At 47.4% G+C, this 13,534-nt stretch overlaps 1 protein-coding gene across 1 annotated transcript; it reads right to left on the bottom strand.

Moving 5' to 3' along the window:
* Window positions 1-10,955: 10,955 nt before the first annotated feature.
* Window positions 10,956-12,598, bottom strand: LOC119333742 (thioredoxin-like protein YLS8). Its single transcript, XM_037606536.1, has 2 exons — window positions 12,283-12,598; window positions 10,956-11,526 (listed from the first exon to the last, which is right to left on the bottom strand). Exons 1-2 carry the CDS (start codon window positions 12,400-12,402, stop codon window positions 11,218-11,220), a joined length of 429 nt encoding a protein of 142 aa, XP_037462433.1. The 5' UTR covers window positions 12,403-12,598; the 3' UTR covers window positions 10,956-11,217.
* Window positions 12,599-13,534: the final 936 nt, after the last annotated feature.

Genomic DNA, 13,534 nt, shown 5'->3' with positions numbered 1-13,534 from the left:
AAACGCTCGGCGGCAAAGAGAATCCGCGGTCGACATGGGTAGCCAGAAGCACGCACTCACCCTCTTCCGGCTGGGGCTGCCACTCTTTCCCCGGAAGCCTCGCGGCTCCATGAGGGATCAGGCCCTCGTTGGCCATGTCGAGGAGATCCTTCTCCGTGATGGTCGACTGGATCCAATCTCCCTGGACCCAGCCTTTCGGCAGGCGAGATCTAGACGAAGACCCACCGCGGCTGGTGGATCTCCCCTTCGCCTTCTCCGTCGCCGACGCCTTCTTCGCGCGCTTCAGCGCCGCCGTCTTCTCCTTGACCATGGCTACCGGCGGGGCACGTGAGAAGAAGTGGTGCGGAGGCGAGAGCGAGCACGTTGGGCGGAGACGAAGGGGGCAGAGAGAGAATGCTGAGACACTGTTCAAAAAATCCTCGTCGGGCGCATTTATAAGATCCCTTCCGAGTGGATGACAGGTGGGCCCGGTCGATCTAATCATATCCTGGAACTGTTACGCGGGCGGGATACGTGGCGAAGAAAGCGGCGCGGGAATCGAGGCGTCTATGCCCCGTCCCATCCGAACGCCATGGTCCGCTCCGCTTCGCGCGTTTCCCCAAATTTCGCATCCCGCGGAATTCGCGAACGGCAGATCGGTCTGTCAGGCGCGGGATTTCCTGCGATCCGTCGCTCGGAAATCGACGAAGCCCGAAAGATCACTCGACGAAAGAAAAGAATGGATCGAGTCGACTGAAGTCAAGTTGCTCACTATCAACGAAGAGATTCTCTGGTTCAGAACAACGCACGACCAGTGTGCAAAGGTTAATCGGAAACAGCATCAACTCCTCCGTCACTCAAAGCCGCAATCCATTCGGGGGCTAATGATGGGGTCATGTACCTAGGGTAGGGTCACAGACCTGATCTAAGTACCCTGCCCAAGGACACCCTTGGAAGAGGTCACCTTCCAGTCGACCAACGAAGGACTCACTCGACTGACTTGAAGGACTCGACCACGAAGACTCACTCGACCACCAGAAGGTCAAGAGGCACTCTGCACTGCAACGGCCTGTAATTAAGTAGACTTTATGATAGTAAAGACACTTTATGTGGGGCGTCACCTGTAACGCCCCGGACTAAATACACCTTAAACCCTTCATTACGTGGGCTGGCTGGGGTCCTGGCGCAATCTATATAAGCCACCCCCTCCACAGGCAGAAGGGTTCGGCACCCTGTAACTCGTATACATATAATCCACTCGACCGCCTCCGGGCTTCGAGACGTAGGGCTTTTACTTCTTCCGAGAAGGGCCTGAACTCGTACATCTCCTGTGTTTACAACCTCTCCATAGCTAGGACCTTGCCTCTCTATACCTACCCCCCCACTCTACTGTCAGACTTAGAACCACGACATCTCCCACTTGCACTAGAGTCACCAATCTAGTTACATTGTGATGAATCGAACACCCATAGAGTTCTGGTGTTGATCATGTTTTGCTCGCGAGAGAGGTTTAGTCAACGGATCTGCGACATTCAGATCCGTATGTACTTTGCAAATTTCTATGTCTCCATCTTGAACATTTTCACGGATGGAGTTGAAACGTCGCTTGATGTGCCTGGTCTTCTTGTGAAACCTGGGCTCCTTTGCAAGGGCAATAGCTCCAGTGTTGTCACAGAAGAGTTTGATTGGCCCCGACGCATTGGGTATGACTCCTAGGTCGGTGATGAACTCCTTCACCCAAATCGCTTCATGCGCTGCCTCCGAGGCTGCCATGTACTCCGCTTCACACGTAGATCCCGCCACGACGCTCTGCTTGCAGCTACACCAGCTTACTGCTCCACCATTCAACATATACACGTATCCGGTTTGTGACTTAGAGTCATCCAGATCTGAGTCAAAGCTAGCGTCGACGTAACCCTTTACGACGAGCTCTTTGTCTCCTCCATAAACGAGAAACATGTCCTTTGTCCTTTTCAGGTACTTCAGGATATTCTTGACCGCTGTCCAGTGTTCCTTGCCGGGATTACTTTGGTATCTTGCTACCAAACTTATGGCAAGGTTTACATCAGGTCTGGTACACAGCATGGCATACATAATATATCCTATGGCTGAAGCATAGGGGATGACACTCATCTCTTCTTTATCTTTTGCCGTGGTCGGTGACTGAGCCGAGCTCAATCTCACACCTTGTAACATAGGCAAGAACCCTTTCTTGGACTGATCCATTTTGAACCTTTTCAAAATATTATCAAGGTATGTGCTTTGTGAAAGACCTATGAGGCGTCTCGATCTATCTCTATAGATCTTGATGCCTAATATATAAGCAGCTTCTCCAAGGTCCTTCATTGAAAAACATTTGTTCAAGTAGGCCTTAATGTTGTCCGGAAGTTCTATATTATTTCCCATCAAGAGTATGTCATCTACATATAATATGAGAAATGCTACAGAGCTCCCACTCACTTTCTTGTAAACGCAGGCTTCTCCATAAGTCTGCATAAACCCAAACGCTTTGATCATCTCATCAAAGCGAATATTCCAACTCCGAGATGCTTGCACCAACCCATAAATGGATCGCTGGAGCTTGCATACTTTGTTAGCGTTCTTAGGATCGACAAAACCTTCTGGCTGCATCATATACAGTTCTTCCTTAAGATGCCCGTTAAGGAATGCCGTTTTGACGTCCATCTGCCATATCTCATAATCATAGTATGCGGCAATTGCTAACATGATTCAGACGGACTTTAGCTTCGCTACGGGAGAGAATGTCTCGTCGTAGTCAATCCCTTGAACTTGTCGATAACCCTTAGCGACAAGTCGAGCTTTATAGATAGTAACATTGCCATCCGCGTCCGTCTTCTTCTTAAAAATCCATTTGTTTTCTATTGCGCGCCGATCATCGGGCAAGTCTGTCAAAGTCCATACTTTGTTTTCATACATGGATTCTATCTCGGATTTCATGGCTTCAAGCCATTTGTTGGAATCTGGGCCCGCCATCGCTTCTTCATAGTTCGAAGGTTCACCGTTGTCTAACAACATGATTTCCAGGACAGGGTTGCCGTACCACTCCGGTGCGGAACGTGTCCTTGTGGACATACGAAGTTCAGTAGCAACTTGATCCGAAGTACCTTGATCATCATCATTGGTTTCCTCTTCAGTTGGTGTGGGCATCACAGGAACATTTTCCTGAGCTGCACCACTATCCCGTTCGAGAGGTAGTACTTCATCGAGTTCTACTTTCCTCCCACTTACTTCTTTCGAGAGAAACTCTTTTTCTAGAAAGCATCCGTTCTTGGCAACAAAGATCTTGCCCTCGGATCTTAAGTAGAAGGTATACCCGACAATTTCCTTAGGGTATCCTATGAAGACGCATTTTTCCGACTCGGGTTCGAGCTTTTCAGGTTGAAGTTTCTTGACATAAGCATCGCATCCCCAAACTTTTAGAAACAACAGCTTAGGTTTCTTCCCAAACCATAATTCATACGGTGTCGTCTCAACGGATTTAGACGGTGCCCTATTTAAAGTGAATGTAGCTGTCTCTAGAGCGTATCCCCAAAATGATAGCGGTAAATCGGTAAGAGACATCATAGACCGCACCATATCCAATAGAGTGCGATTACGACGTTCGGACACACCGTTTCGCTGAGGTGTTCCAGGCGGCGTGAGTTGTGAAACGATTCCACATTTCCTTAAGTGTGTGCCAAATTCGTGACTTAAATATTCTCCTCCACGATCTGATCGTAGGAACTTTATTTTTCAATCACGTTGATTCTCTACTTCATTCTGAAATTCCTTGAACTTTTCAAAGGTCTCAAACTTGTGTTTCATTAAGTAGACATACCCATATCTATTCAAGTCATCAGTGAGAGTGAGAACATAACGATATCCTCCGCGAGCCTCAACGCTCATTGGACCGCACACATCGGTATGTATGATTTCCAACAAGTTGGTTGCTCGCTCCATTGTTCCGGAGAACGGAGTCTTGGTCATTTTGCCCATGAGGCATGGTTCGCATGTGTCAAACGATTCATAATCAAGAGACTCTAAAAGTCCATCAGCATGGAGCTTCTTCATGCGCTTGACACCAATGTGACCAAGGCGGCAGTGCCACAAGTATGTGGGACTATCGTTATCAACTTTACATCTTTTGGCATCCACACTATGAACATGTGTAATATTACGCTCGAGATTCATTAAGAATAAACCATTGACCATCGGAGCATGACCATAAAACATATCTCTCATATAAATCGAACAACCATTATTCTCAGACTTAAATGAGTAGCCATCTCGTATTAAACGAGATCCAGATACAATATTCATGCTCAAACTTGGCACTAAATAACAATTATTAAGGTTCAAAACTAATCCCGTAGGTAAATGTAGAGGCAGCGTGCCGACGGCGATCACATCGACTCTGGAACCATTCCCGACGCGTATCGTCACCTCGTTCTTCGCCAGTCTCCGTTTATTCCGCAGCTCCTGCTGTGAGTTACAAATATGAGCAACGGCACCGGTATCAAATACCCAGGAGTTACTACGAGTACTGGTAAGGTACACATCAATTACATGTATATCAAATATACCTTTGGTGTTGCCGGCCTTCTTATCCGCTAAGTATTTGGGGCAGTTCCACTTCCAGTGACCCTTCCCCTTGCAATAAAAGCACTCAGTCTCAGGCTTGGGTCCATTCTTTGACTTCTTCCCGGCAACTGGCTTACCGGGCGCGGCAACATCCTTGCCGTCCTTCTTGAAGTTCTTCTTGCCCTTGCCCTTCTTGAACTTAGTGGTCTTATTGACCATCAACACTTGATGTTCTTTCTTGATTTCAGCCTCTGCTGACTTCAGCATAGAAAATACTTCAGGAATGGTCTTTTCCATTCCCTGCATATTGTAGTTCATCACAAAGCTCTTGTAGCTTGGTGGGAGCGACTGAAGGATTCTGTCAATGACCGCCTCATCAGGGAGGTTAATATTCAGCTGGGTCATACGGTTGTGCAACCCAGACATCTTGAGTATGTGCTCACTGACAGAACTATTTTCCTCCATCTTACAACTGTAGAACTTGTCGGAGACGTCATATCTCTCGACCCGGGCGTGAGCTTGAAAAACTAGTCTCAGCTCCTCGAACATCTCATATGCTCCGTGATGCTCAAAACGCTTTTGGAGCCCCGGTTCTAAGCTGTAAAGCATGCCGCACTGAACGAGGGAGTAATCATCAGCACGAGTTTGCCAAGCATTCATAATGTCTTGGTTCTCTGGGACGGGAGCGTCACCTAGCGGTCCTTCTAGGACATATTGCTTCCTGGCAGCTATGAGGATGATCCTCAGGTTCCGGACCCAGTCCGTATAGTTGTTGCCATCATCTTTCAGCTTGGTTTTCTCTAGGAACGCGTTGAAGTTCATGTTGACATGAGCGTTGGCCATTTGATCTACAAGACATATTTGCAAAGGTTTTAGACTAAGTTCATGATAATTAAGTTCATCTAATCAAATTATGAACTCCCACTCAGATTAGACATCCCTCTAGTCATCTAAGTGTTACACGATCCGAGTCGACTAGCCCGTGTCCGATCATCACGTGAGACGGATTAGTAATCGTTGGTGAACATCTTCATGTTGATTGTATCTTCCATACGACTCGTGTTCGACCTTTCGGTCTCCGTGTTCCGAGGCCATGTCTGCACATGCTAGGCTCGTCAAGTTAACCCTAAGTGTTTTTGCTGTGTAAAACTGTCTTACACCCGTTGTATGTGAACGTAAGGATCTATCACACCTGATCATCACGTGGTGCTTCGAAACGACGAACTGTAGCAACAGTGCACAGTTAGGGGAGAACACTTCTTGAAATTTTGTAAGGGATCATCTTATTTACTACCGTCGTCCTAAGTAAACAAGATGCATAAACATAATAAACATCACATGCAATTATATAGTTGTGACATGATATGGCCAATATCATATAGCTCCATTGATCTCCATCTTCGGGGCTCCATGATCATCTTGTCACCGGCTTGACACCATGATCTCCATCATCATGATCTCCATCATCGTGTCTTCATGAAGTTGTCACGCCAACGACTACTTCTACTTCTATGGCTAACGCGTTTAGCAATAAAGTAAAGTAGTTTACATGGCGTTCTTCAATGACACGCAGGTCATACAAAAAATAAAGACAACTCCTATGGCTCCTGCCGGTTGTCATACTCATCGACATGCAAGTCGTGAATCATATTACAAGAACATGATTTCATACATCACAATTCATCATTCATCACAACTTCTGGCCATATCACATCACATGATCAATCGCTGCAAAAACAAGTTAGACGTCCTCTAATTGTTGTTGCATCTTTTACGTGGCTGCAATTAGGTTCTAGCAAGAACGTTTTCTTACCTACGAATAACCACAACATGATTTTGTCAACTTCTATTTACCCTTCATAAGGGCCCTTTTCATCGAATCCGCTCCAACTAAAGTGGGAGAGACAGACACCCGCCAGCCACCTTATGCAACTAGTGCATGTCAATCGGTGGAACCGTTCTCACGTAAGCATACGTGTAAGGTTGGTCCGGGCCGCTTCATCCCACAATACCGCTGAAGCAAGAAAAGACTAGTAGAGGCAAGCAAGTTGACAAGATCCACGCCCACAACAAAATTGTGTTCTACTCGTGCAAAGAGAACTACGCATAGACCTAGCTCATGATGCCACTGTTGGGGAACGTTGCAGAAAATTAAAAATTTTCCTACGGTTTCACCAAGATCCATCTATGAGTTCATCTAAGCAACGAGTCAAGGGAGTGAGTTTGCATCTACATACCACTTGTAGATCACGTGCGGAAGCTTGCAAGGGGATGGTGATGATGGAGTCGTACTCGACGTGATTCAGATCACCGATGTCCAAGTGCTGAACGGACAGCACCTCCGCGTTCAACACACGTACGGGACGGGAGACGTCTCCTCCTTCTTGATCCAGCAAGGGGGAAGGAGAGGTTGATGATGATCCAGCAGCACGACGGCGTGGTGGTGGATGCAGCAAAACTCCGGCAGGGCTTCGCCAAGCGACTACGGGAGGAGGACGAGGTGTAGCAGGGGGAGGGAGGCGCCAAGCACAAGGGTACGGCTGCCCTCCCCCCTGCCCTCCTTTATATAGGCCCCCAGGGGGGGGCGCCGGCCCTGGGAGATTGGATCTCCCAAGGGGGCGGCGGCCAAGGGGGGAGGAGTGCCCCCCAAGGCATGTGGTGCGCCCCCCCCCACCCTAGGGTTTCAACCCTATGCGCAGGGGGTGGGCCTAGGGGGGCGCACCAGCCCACTATGGGCTGGCTCCCCTCCCACGTCAGCCCATGGGGCCCTTCAGGATGGGTGGCCCCACCCGGTGGACCCCCGGGACCCTTCCGGTGGTCCCGGTACATTACCGGGAGACCCCGAAACTTTCCCGATGGCCGAAAAACCACTTCCTATATATTATTCTTTACCTCCGGACCATTCCGAAACTCCTTGTGACGTCCGGGATCTCATCCGGGACTCCGAACAACATTCGGTATGCTGCATACTCATATTCATACAACCCTAGCGTCACCGAACCTTAAGTGTGTAGACCCTATGGGTTCGGGAGACACGCAGACATGACCGAGACGACTCTCGTGCAATAACCAACAGCGGGGTCTGGATACCCATGTTGGCTCCCACATGCTCCTCGATGATTTCATCGGTTGAACCACGATGTCGAGGATTCGATCAAACCCTGTATACAATTCCTTTTGTCAATCGGTACGTTACTTGCCCGAGACTCGATCGTCGGTATCCCAATACCTTGTTCAGTCTCGTTACCGGCAAGTCACTTTACTCGTACCGTAATGCATGATCCCGTGGCCAACACCTTGGTCACCTTGAGCTCATTATGATGATGCATTACCGAGTGGGCCCAGAGATACCTCTCCGTCATACGGAGTGACAAATCCCAGTCTCGATCCGTGTCAACCCAACAGACACTTTCGGAGATACCTGTAGTGCACCTTTATAATCACCCAGTTACGTTGTGACGTTTGTTACACCCAAAGCACTCTTACGGTATCCGGGAGTTACACGATCTCATGGTCTAAGGAAGAGATACTTGACATTAGCAAAGCTCTAGCAAACGAACTACACGATCTTTGTGCTATGCTTAGGATTGGGTCTTGTCCATCACATCATTCTCCTAATGATGTGATCCCGTTATCAACGACATCCAATGTCCATAGCCAGGAAACCATGACTATCTGTTGATCACAACGAGCTAGTCAACTAGAGGCTCACTAGGGACATATTGTGGTCTATGTATTCACACGTGTATTACAATTTCCGGATAATACAGTTATAGCATGAATAAAAGACAATTATCATGAACAATGAAATATAATAATACTTTTATTATTGCCTCTAGGGCATATTTCCAACATGTTGATATATTGATAGCGGAAAGTTCAAAAGTAGCTTGGAGTCCCGGATGGGATCCGAGACATCCCGTGGAGCTCCCAAATTTTCCGGAGGTAAAGATTTATATATGGGAAGTCATATTCAGGGTTCCGGAGAAGTTCGAATTTTTTTGGTAGAGTAGCGGGAAAGTTCTAGAAGGTTCCAGGGGTTCCACCGTGGGGCCCAATGACCCAGGAAGGTCCCACATGGACCAAAGGGTAGGGCTACAAGCCACACGGGCTGGCCGCACCATTCCCGAAGGCACATGCCATTTAAATCTAGAGAAAAGGTCTTATCTCTAAATTTAAAGGGTTGAATCTAGAGATAAGATGTTATCTACAAGTTTAAAGGGATTTCTCCCTTGTGGCGTACCCTAGGAGGGTTTTGGACCCCCGCCCAGCCCCTAGCCTATATAAAGAAGGGGGGTGCATGGGGGCAGCCACCCCCTTGACCCTTGCCCATTGCCTCTCCCATCTCCTCCCACGTTTCTTTGGTACGCTCTTAGTGAAGCCCTGCCGGAATTCCGTTGCCTCCACCACCACCTCGCCGTTGAGCTGGCCCCGATCTCATCTACCTCCTCTCCTTCACTTGATGGATCAAGGAGGAGAGGACGCCATCGAGCTGAACGTGTGCTAAACTCGGAGGTGCTGTCCATTCAACACTAGATTGGATTGGATCGCGAAGAGTACGACTACATCAACAGCGTTATATATGCTAACAATTTTGGTCTAACAAGAGTACGTAGACTCGCTCCCCTCTCGTTGCTATGCATCTCATAGATTACATCTTGGGTGGTTCTTAGGAAATTTTTGATTTTCATGCAATATTCCCCATCAGGCCATGTGTATGGTGGTGGCGGTGGTGATTTCGTTGGCAAGGACATTGTGTTGAGTTCGTGCATGCCATTGGTTGGCCTAGATCCACAACATAACACATGCTATATTTGTGGGGATTTTGGTTCACCCCTGACCGGTGGTGATTTCTTTGGCAAGTACATTGTGTTGAATCTTGCTATGTATACTTACAAATAGCTTGAATTTGGTTCCATAGGATTATTTGTTTTTCAGTTTAGATATCTTTTGTGGGGTAAATTTTCAGTTTACATATCATTTGCAGAGAAAAGATGTCATTTGCTCACCTATTTTCACAATGGGATCATGCAGAACGTTCTTTGCATATTTATTTCATGTTTATGGGCTAGCTTGTGCATAATCGCAATAAATAGTGACAGGAATGACCCTTTGCAATAGGCGCACGCCACTTGGCAAAGCCCGCTGACGGCCTACTGCGACAAGGGTCTGGTCGGGTTGGCGTCGAGGTTGCTCGGTGGAGGCGGCGTGGAGGTTGGTCACCACGGGCGTGCGATGGCGCTGGAGGTTGGTCTTCACTTTTCATAACTCCATTTCCGGGATTTACTTGCAGTCCCCGCTTTCCCCTCGGTCATGACCTGGGCCCCGCCTCCCCTCGGTGCATGATGCTCCAAAGGTTGGTCAGGCGTGGCCATTGTTTTGGTCGTTCCGGCCGTATTTGTTCTCCCTACAATCTTTGGCTTCTACCCTACGCCGCTGGGTTGATCTCTCTGCTTTGGATCTTCTCCGCCTTTCTTTCGCTGGCATGGTGGAAGCGGACTTGGTGGTGCATGTTTGGGTGGGATGTGCAATATCCCTGTTGTCATCTTCTCCCTACACAATGTTATCATGCTCATCGCGATGTAGCCTGTGCTCGAGCAAGTAGGGATCAGCGGGCTAGGATTGCTCTCATGTTGTCGTGGTCGTAGTAGTGGCGGAAAAGATGACGGCTAAATCATGCTTTGCAGATTTTGCGCTTAGGGCAAAACTGGGCCGTGTCCTGCCCAGCCCATATGCAGAACAGTGAGAAGTGAGGTCAAAACAAAAAAAAAAAGAACAGTGAGAAGTGGGGGTAAAACTAGGAATGGATGACAAAATCTGTGTATATCCTTTAGGCCTTGTTCAGTTGACAGGGATTTAGGAGGGGTTTGGCAGGGTTTGAGGTGGATATAATCTCTTACAAGTCAAAATCCACCCAAATCCCCTCCAATCCTCTTCACAAGAGGTGTAACCGAACAAGGCCTCAGTCTGGCCCGCCCAGTAGATTATTTGTAGCTCGATGGTGTTGGGTGGTGTTATCTATTTCTTTCTATCTAACGGATACAACTCTCCTATTTGGTTCAAGAGATGAATTACTAGGTCCTGATCAGTACACCTACGAGCTACGATATTCACCTTTCTCGGTTAAATTGCAGATTTCTGAATCGACAACACAAGCAAGCCTAATCAACAGTATTGCATACGCTCACGTGTAGGAATCTTGGGCAAAATAGAACAGTCAATAATTATTAGCACGGAAGATCAATGCTTCAGGAATTCATGGCAACATGTGCTCTAGATGAAACACAATCTCAGCGAGGTGTTACCAACATGAAGACTCCTGTGGTGTTAAATACACACACTAGATTCCAGTACGTGGAATCAATCTACAAGACGTTCATCAGAAAAAAAAAAGGAAGAATCAAGAGACAAAATAGGATTCAGCAACTCATATACCAGTTTTATTGGTCATACCAATGCCAACATATTCTGTATGGAGCATTTCGAACAATCATCGAGGATCTTACAGATGCTTATGAGACGCCAAGATACAAGACTGGATAAGCTGGGATGCTTCACAGTTTGCATTAAGGGTCACCTCGTTGACCAGTGATCACAGACATTTTACCTGACAGAATACGCTAGAAATAGCACATGAGCAGCCAGGACACAAATGGCCTAGTAACGGTACTTGGTGGAGTAATCCTTTGGAGCAATTACCAGACCACGGCCCTTCCGAGCTCCCCTGTACACAGTCTCCACAATGTCGACGAACTCTTGCTTGTCTTTCATGGCCCAGTTGATCTTGTTGTTGTTTCCTGTCCCAAGATCAATCATGATGTGCTTGTTCCGGAAGAAGAACATCACCGTCGATGGGTCATACAACTCGTACATGGTGTTGAAATCAGGAACCTCGGTGATGTCAACAAGGTAGATCACTGCAAAGTTCTTTATGGTCTCAGCCACACCTGATAGCACCTCATCCATCTGGACATGAACAAGCAGGAAGTCAGAATAAACTCAACAAGGTGGATTACCAGAAACTGCAATCAATACAGACAACGGTTATTTTCTTTTTTGCATGAAAACATCAAAACAAGTTGCTCATGGATCTCCACAGCTCAACTTTCTCAGGGTTGTGCGGTCAGGTATGGAACAGGTCATAGTGATTTTGTTTTCAGTTTTATCAAGAAAACTTGTGCACTGCTTCAAATCTGTGACGGGAAAAAAATATAGAATGCACGGTGCTATGTAGCTCTCTGCATCAACTGGAGGCGTGAATTCAAGAAAAAGAAAACAGAAGCGTCCTAGATTCCACCCATTTCTGCTCTTACTCGAAACTAACCAACTATCCTCTCGAGGCTTTGACGATGAAAATGCTGACGGCACTTTCACTAGGATGGACAGTTGCAGAGTGCCTAGGGAGCCACAGTTCTTAATAAGCATCAGCGAGAGACTCTTCGGTGATTCTGATCCCCTCACCAAAGGGATTGAAGGAGATTTTGACTTGCAAGGGATTTAATCCCTTTCAAACCTCTCCAAACCCTCCCTAACCGAACAAGGCCTAAACCTTGCCAATTCTATCAGTGTCACTAAACCCAATAATTGTTCAAATTTCACGAAATCCATGACCCCTGCAGGGCTACGATCAAATCCAACATCGACTCGAAACAATTCACCCAGCGTAAGTCCAGACACAATCGATTACTGAAATGAGTTTGCCAGGGGATCGATCGCCCATACCTGCATGCAGGTCTCGTCCCAATCGTGGCCGAAGCGGATGATGACAAGCCGCTCCTCCTCGGCGAGGATGGCTTGGTCCACCGCCCATCCCGAGTGCAGATGTGGCAGCAGGTAGGACATGTCCGCCTCGCGCTCGTCGCCGACGGCCCCCGCTGATCCGCGAGAAGATTTGGGGATTTCGAACCTCAGAACGGGTAGCGAGCAGACAGCAGAGGGGGGATGTGTGCGTGGAACGCAACACGGTGAGATTCGATCGAACTTTCTGGGAGACAGAAAGAGGAGGAGAGTTTCGACCGAACTGCCTAGAACACCATGGAAACTTCCGGAAACTGCGATTTGGGTACGCCGCGCCATGGCCCAATTTAGGACTAGACCGCGCGAAATAATAGGCTTTTGATATGTCGGCCCACTTAAGCTGAGCAGCTTTTTTATGTTAATATATTGTAGGAGTAATTGGTATATACAAGTTTTTTTTGGAAAAAAAGCCAAAGGCCATAAATTAATTAGCACAAACGCTTAAAAACATCCCAATCCTTATGGAAATTTAGAAATGCATCCAAATCTTTGGGGGTGCCAAAGTCTTCTTCTCCCTGCATCCAGGATAGCGCGCTGTGAGCAAAGCTTGTCCCCTCCGCTGGACCTCCGTCTCAACCGAATAAAAATGTTTAAACGTAGGAGCTTCTAAAAGCAACGGGCGGAAAGTCATCGATGTAGATCAAAAGATGCCTCCAACCATGAATTGCATAGCAAATCGCCACCCTAGAGAAGAAAACGATATAGAAGGCTTGTAGAATACCCTAGTTCTGGCCAACGGAGTAATAAGAGAACACAAACCTCACACGCTCTGCGATGAGGCCAGACTGGCCAACCTTCGTGGTTCGGAGCTAAAGCCGGAAGACCAAGACGTATAACCACATTGTTCACTCTTCAAGACAATTTAATCGAAACAAATCTACTGAAAAAAATCCAAACTGCAGAACTAGAAATGAAGACACACTATCTTCCACACCCTCCTGATGATACGAGTAAGCATCATCGAAATAAGGGTGAGGCATGGAGACCATATTGCCCGACCCAGAAAGGGGAAAATGACGAGCCTCATCGGTAGATTGGTGTTGCCCGCATACCCACACCAACGGACCGGCAGAGTAGATGATGGCTAAGGAGAAACCCTAGCTTTAATTGTTACATACATGTGGATACATGGTTACTAAGCTTAAACTTAAAAAAAACTAAGTAATAGTAGCATACT

This window comes from Triticum dicoccoides, chromosome 1B (genome assembly GCF_002162155.2).
Source record: "Triticum dicoccoides isolate Atlit2015 ecotype Zavitan chromosome 1B, WEW_v2.0, whole genome shotgun sequence".
Lineage (NCBI taxonomy): Eukaryota > Viridiplantae > Streptophyta > Magnoliopsida > Poales > Poaceae > Triticum > Triticum dicoccoides.
The sequence above is the reverse complement of the archived record's forward strand: the minus strand, read 5'-3'. Positions and strand labels throughout refer to the sequence as shown.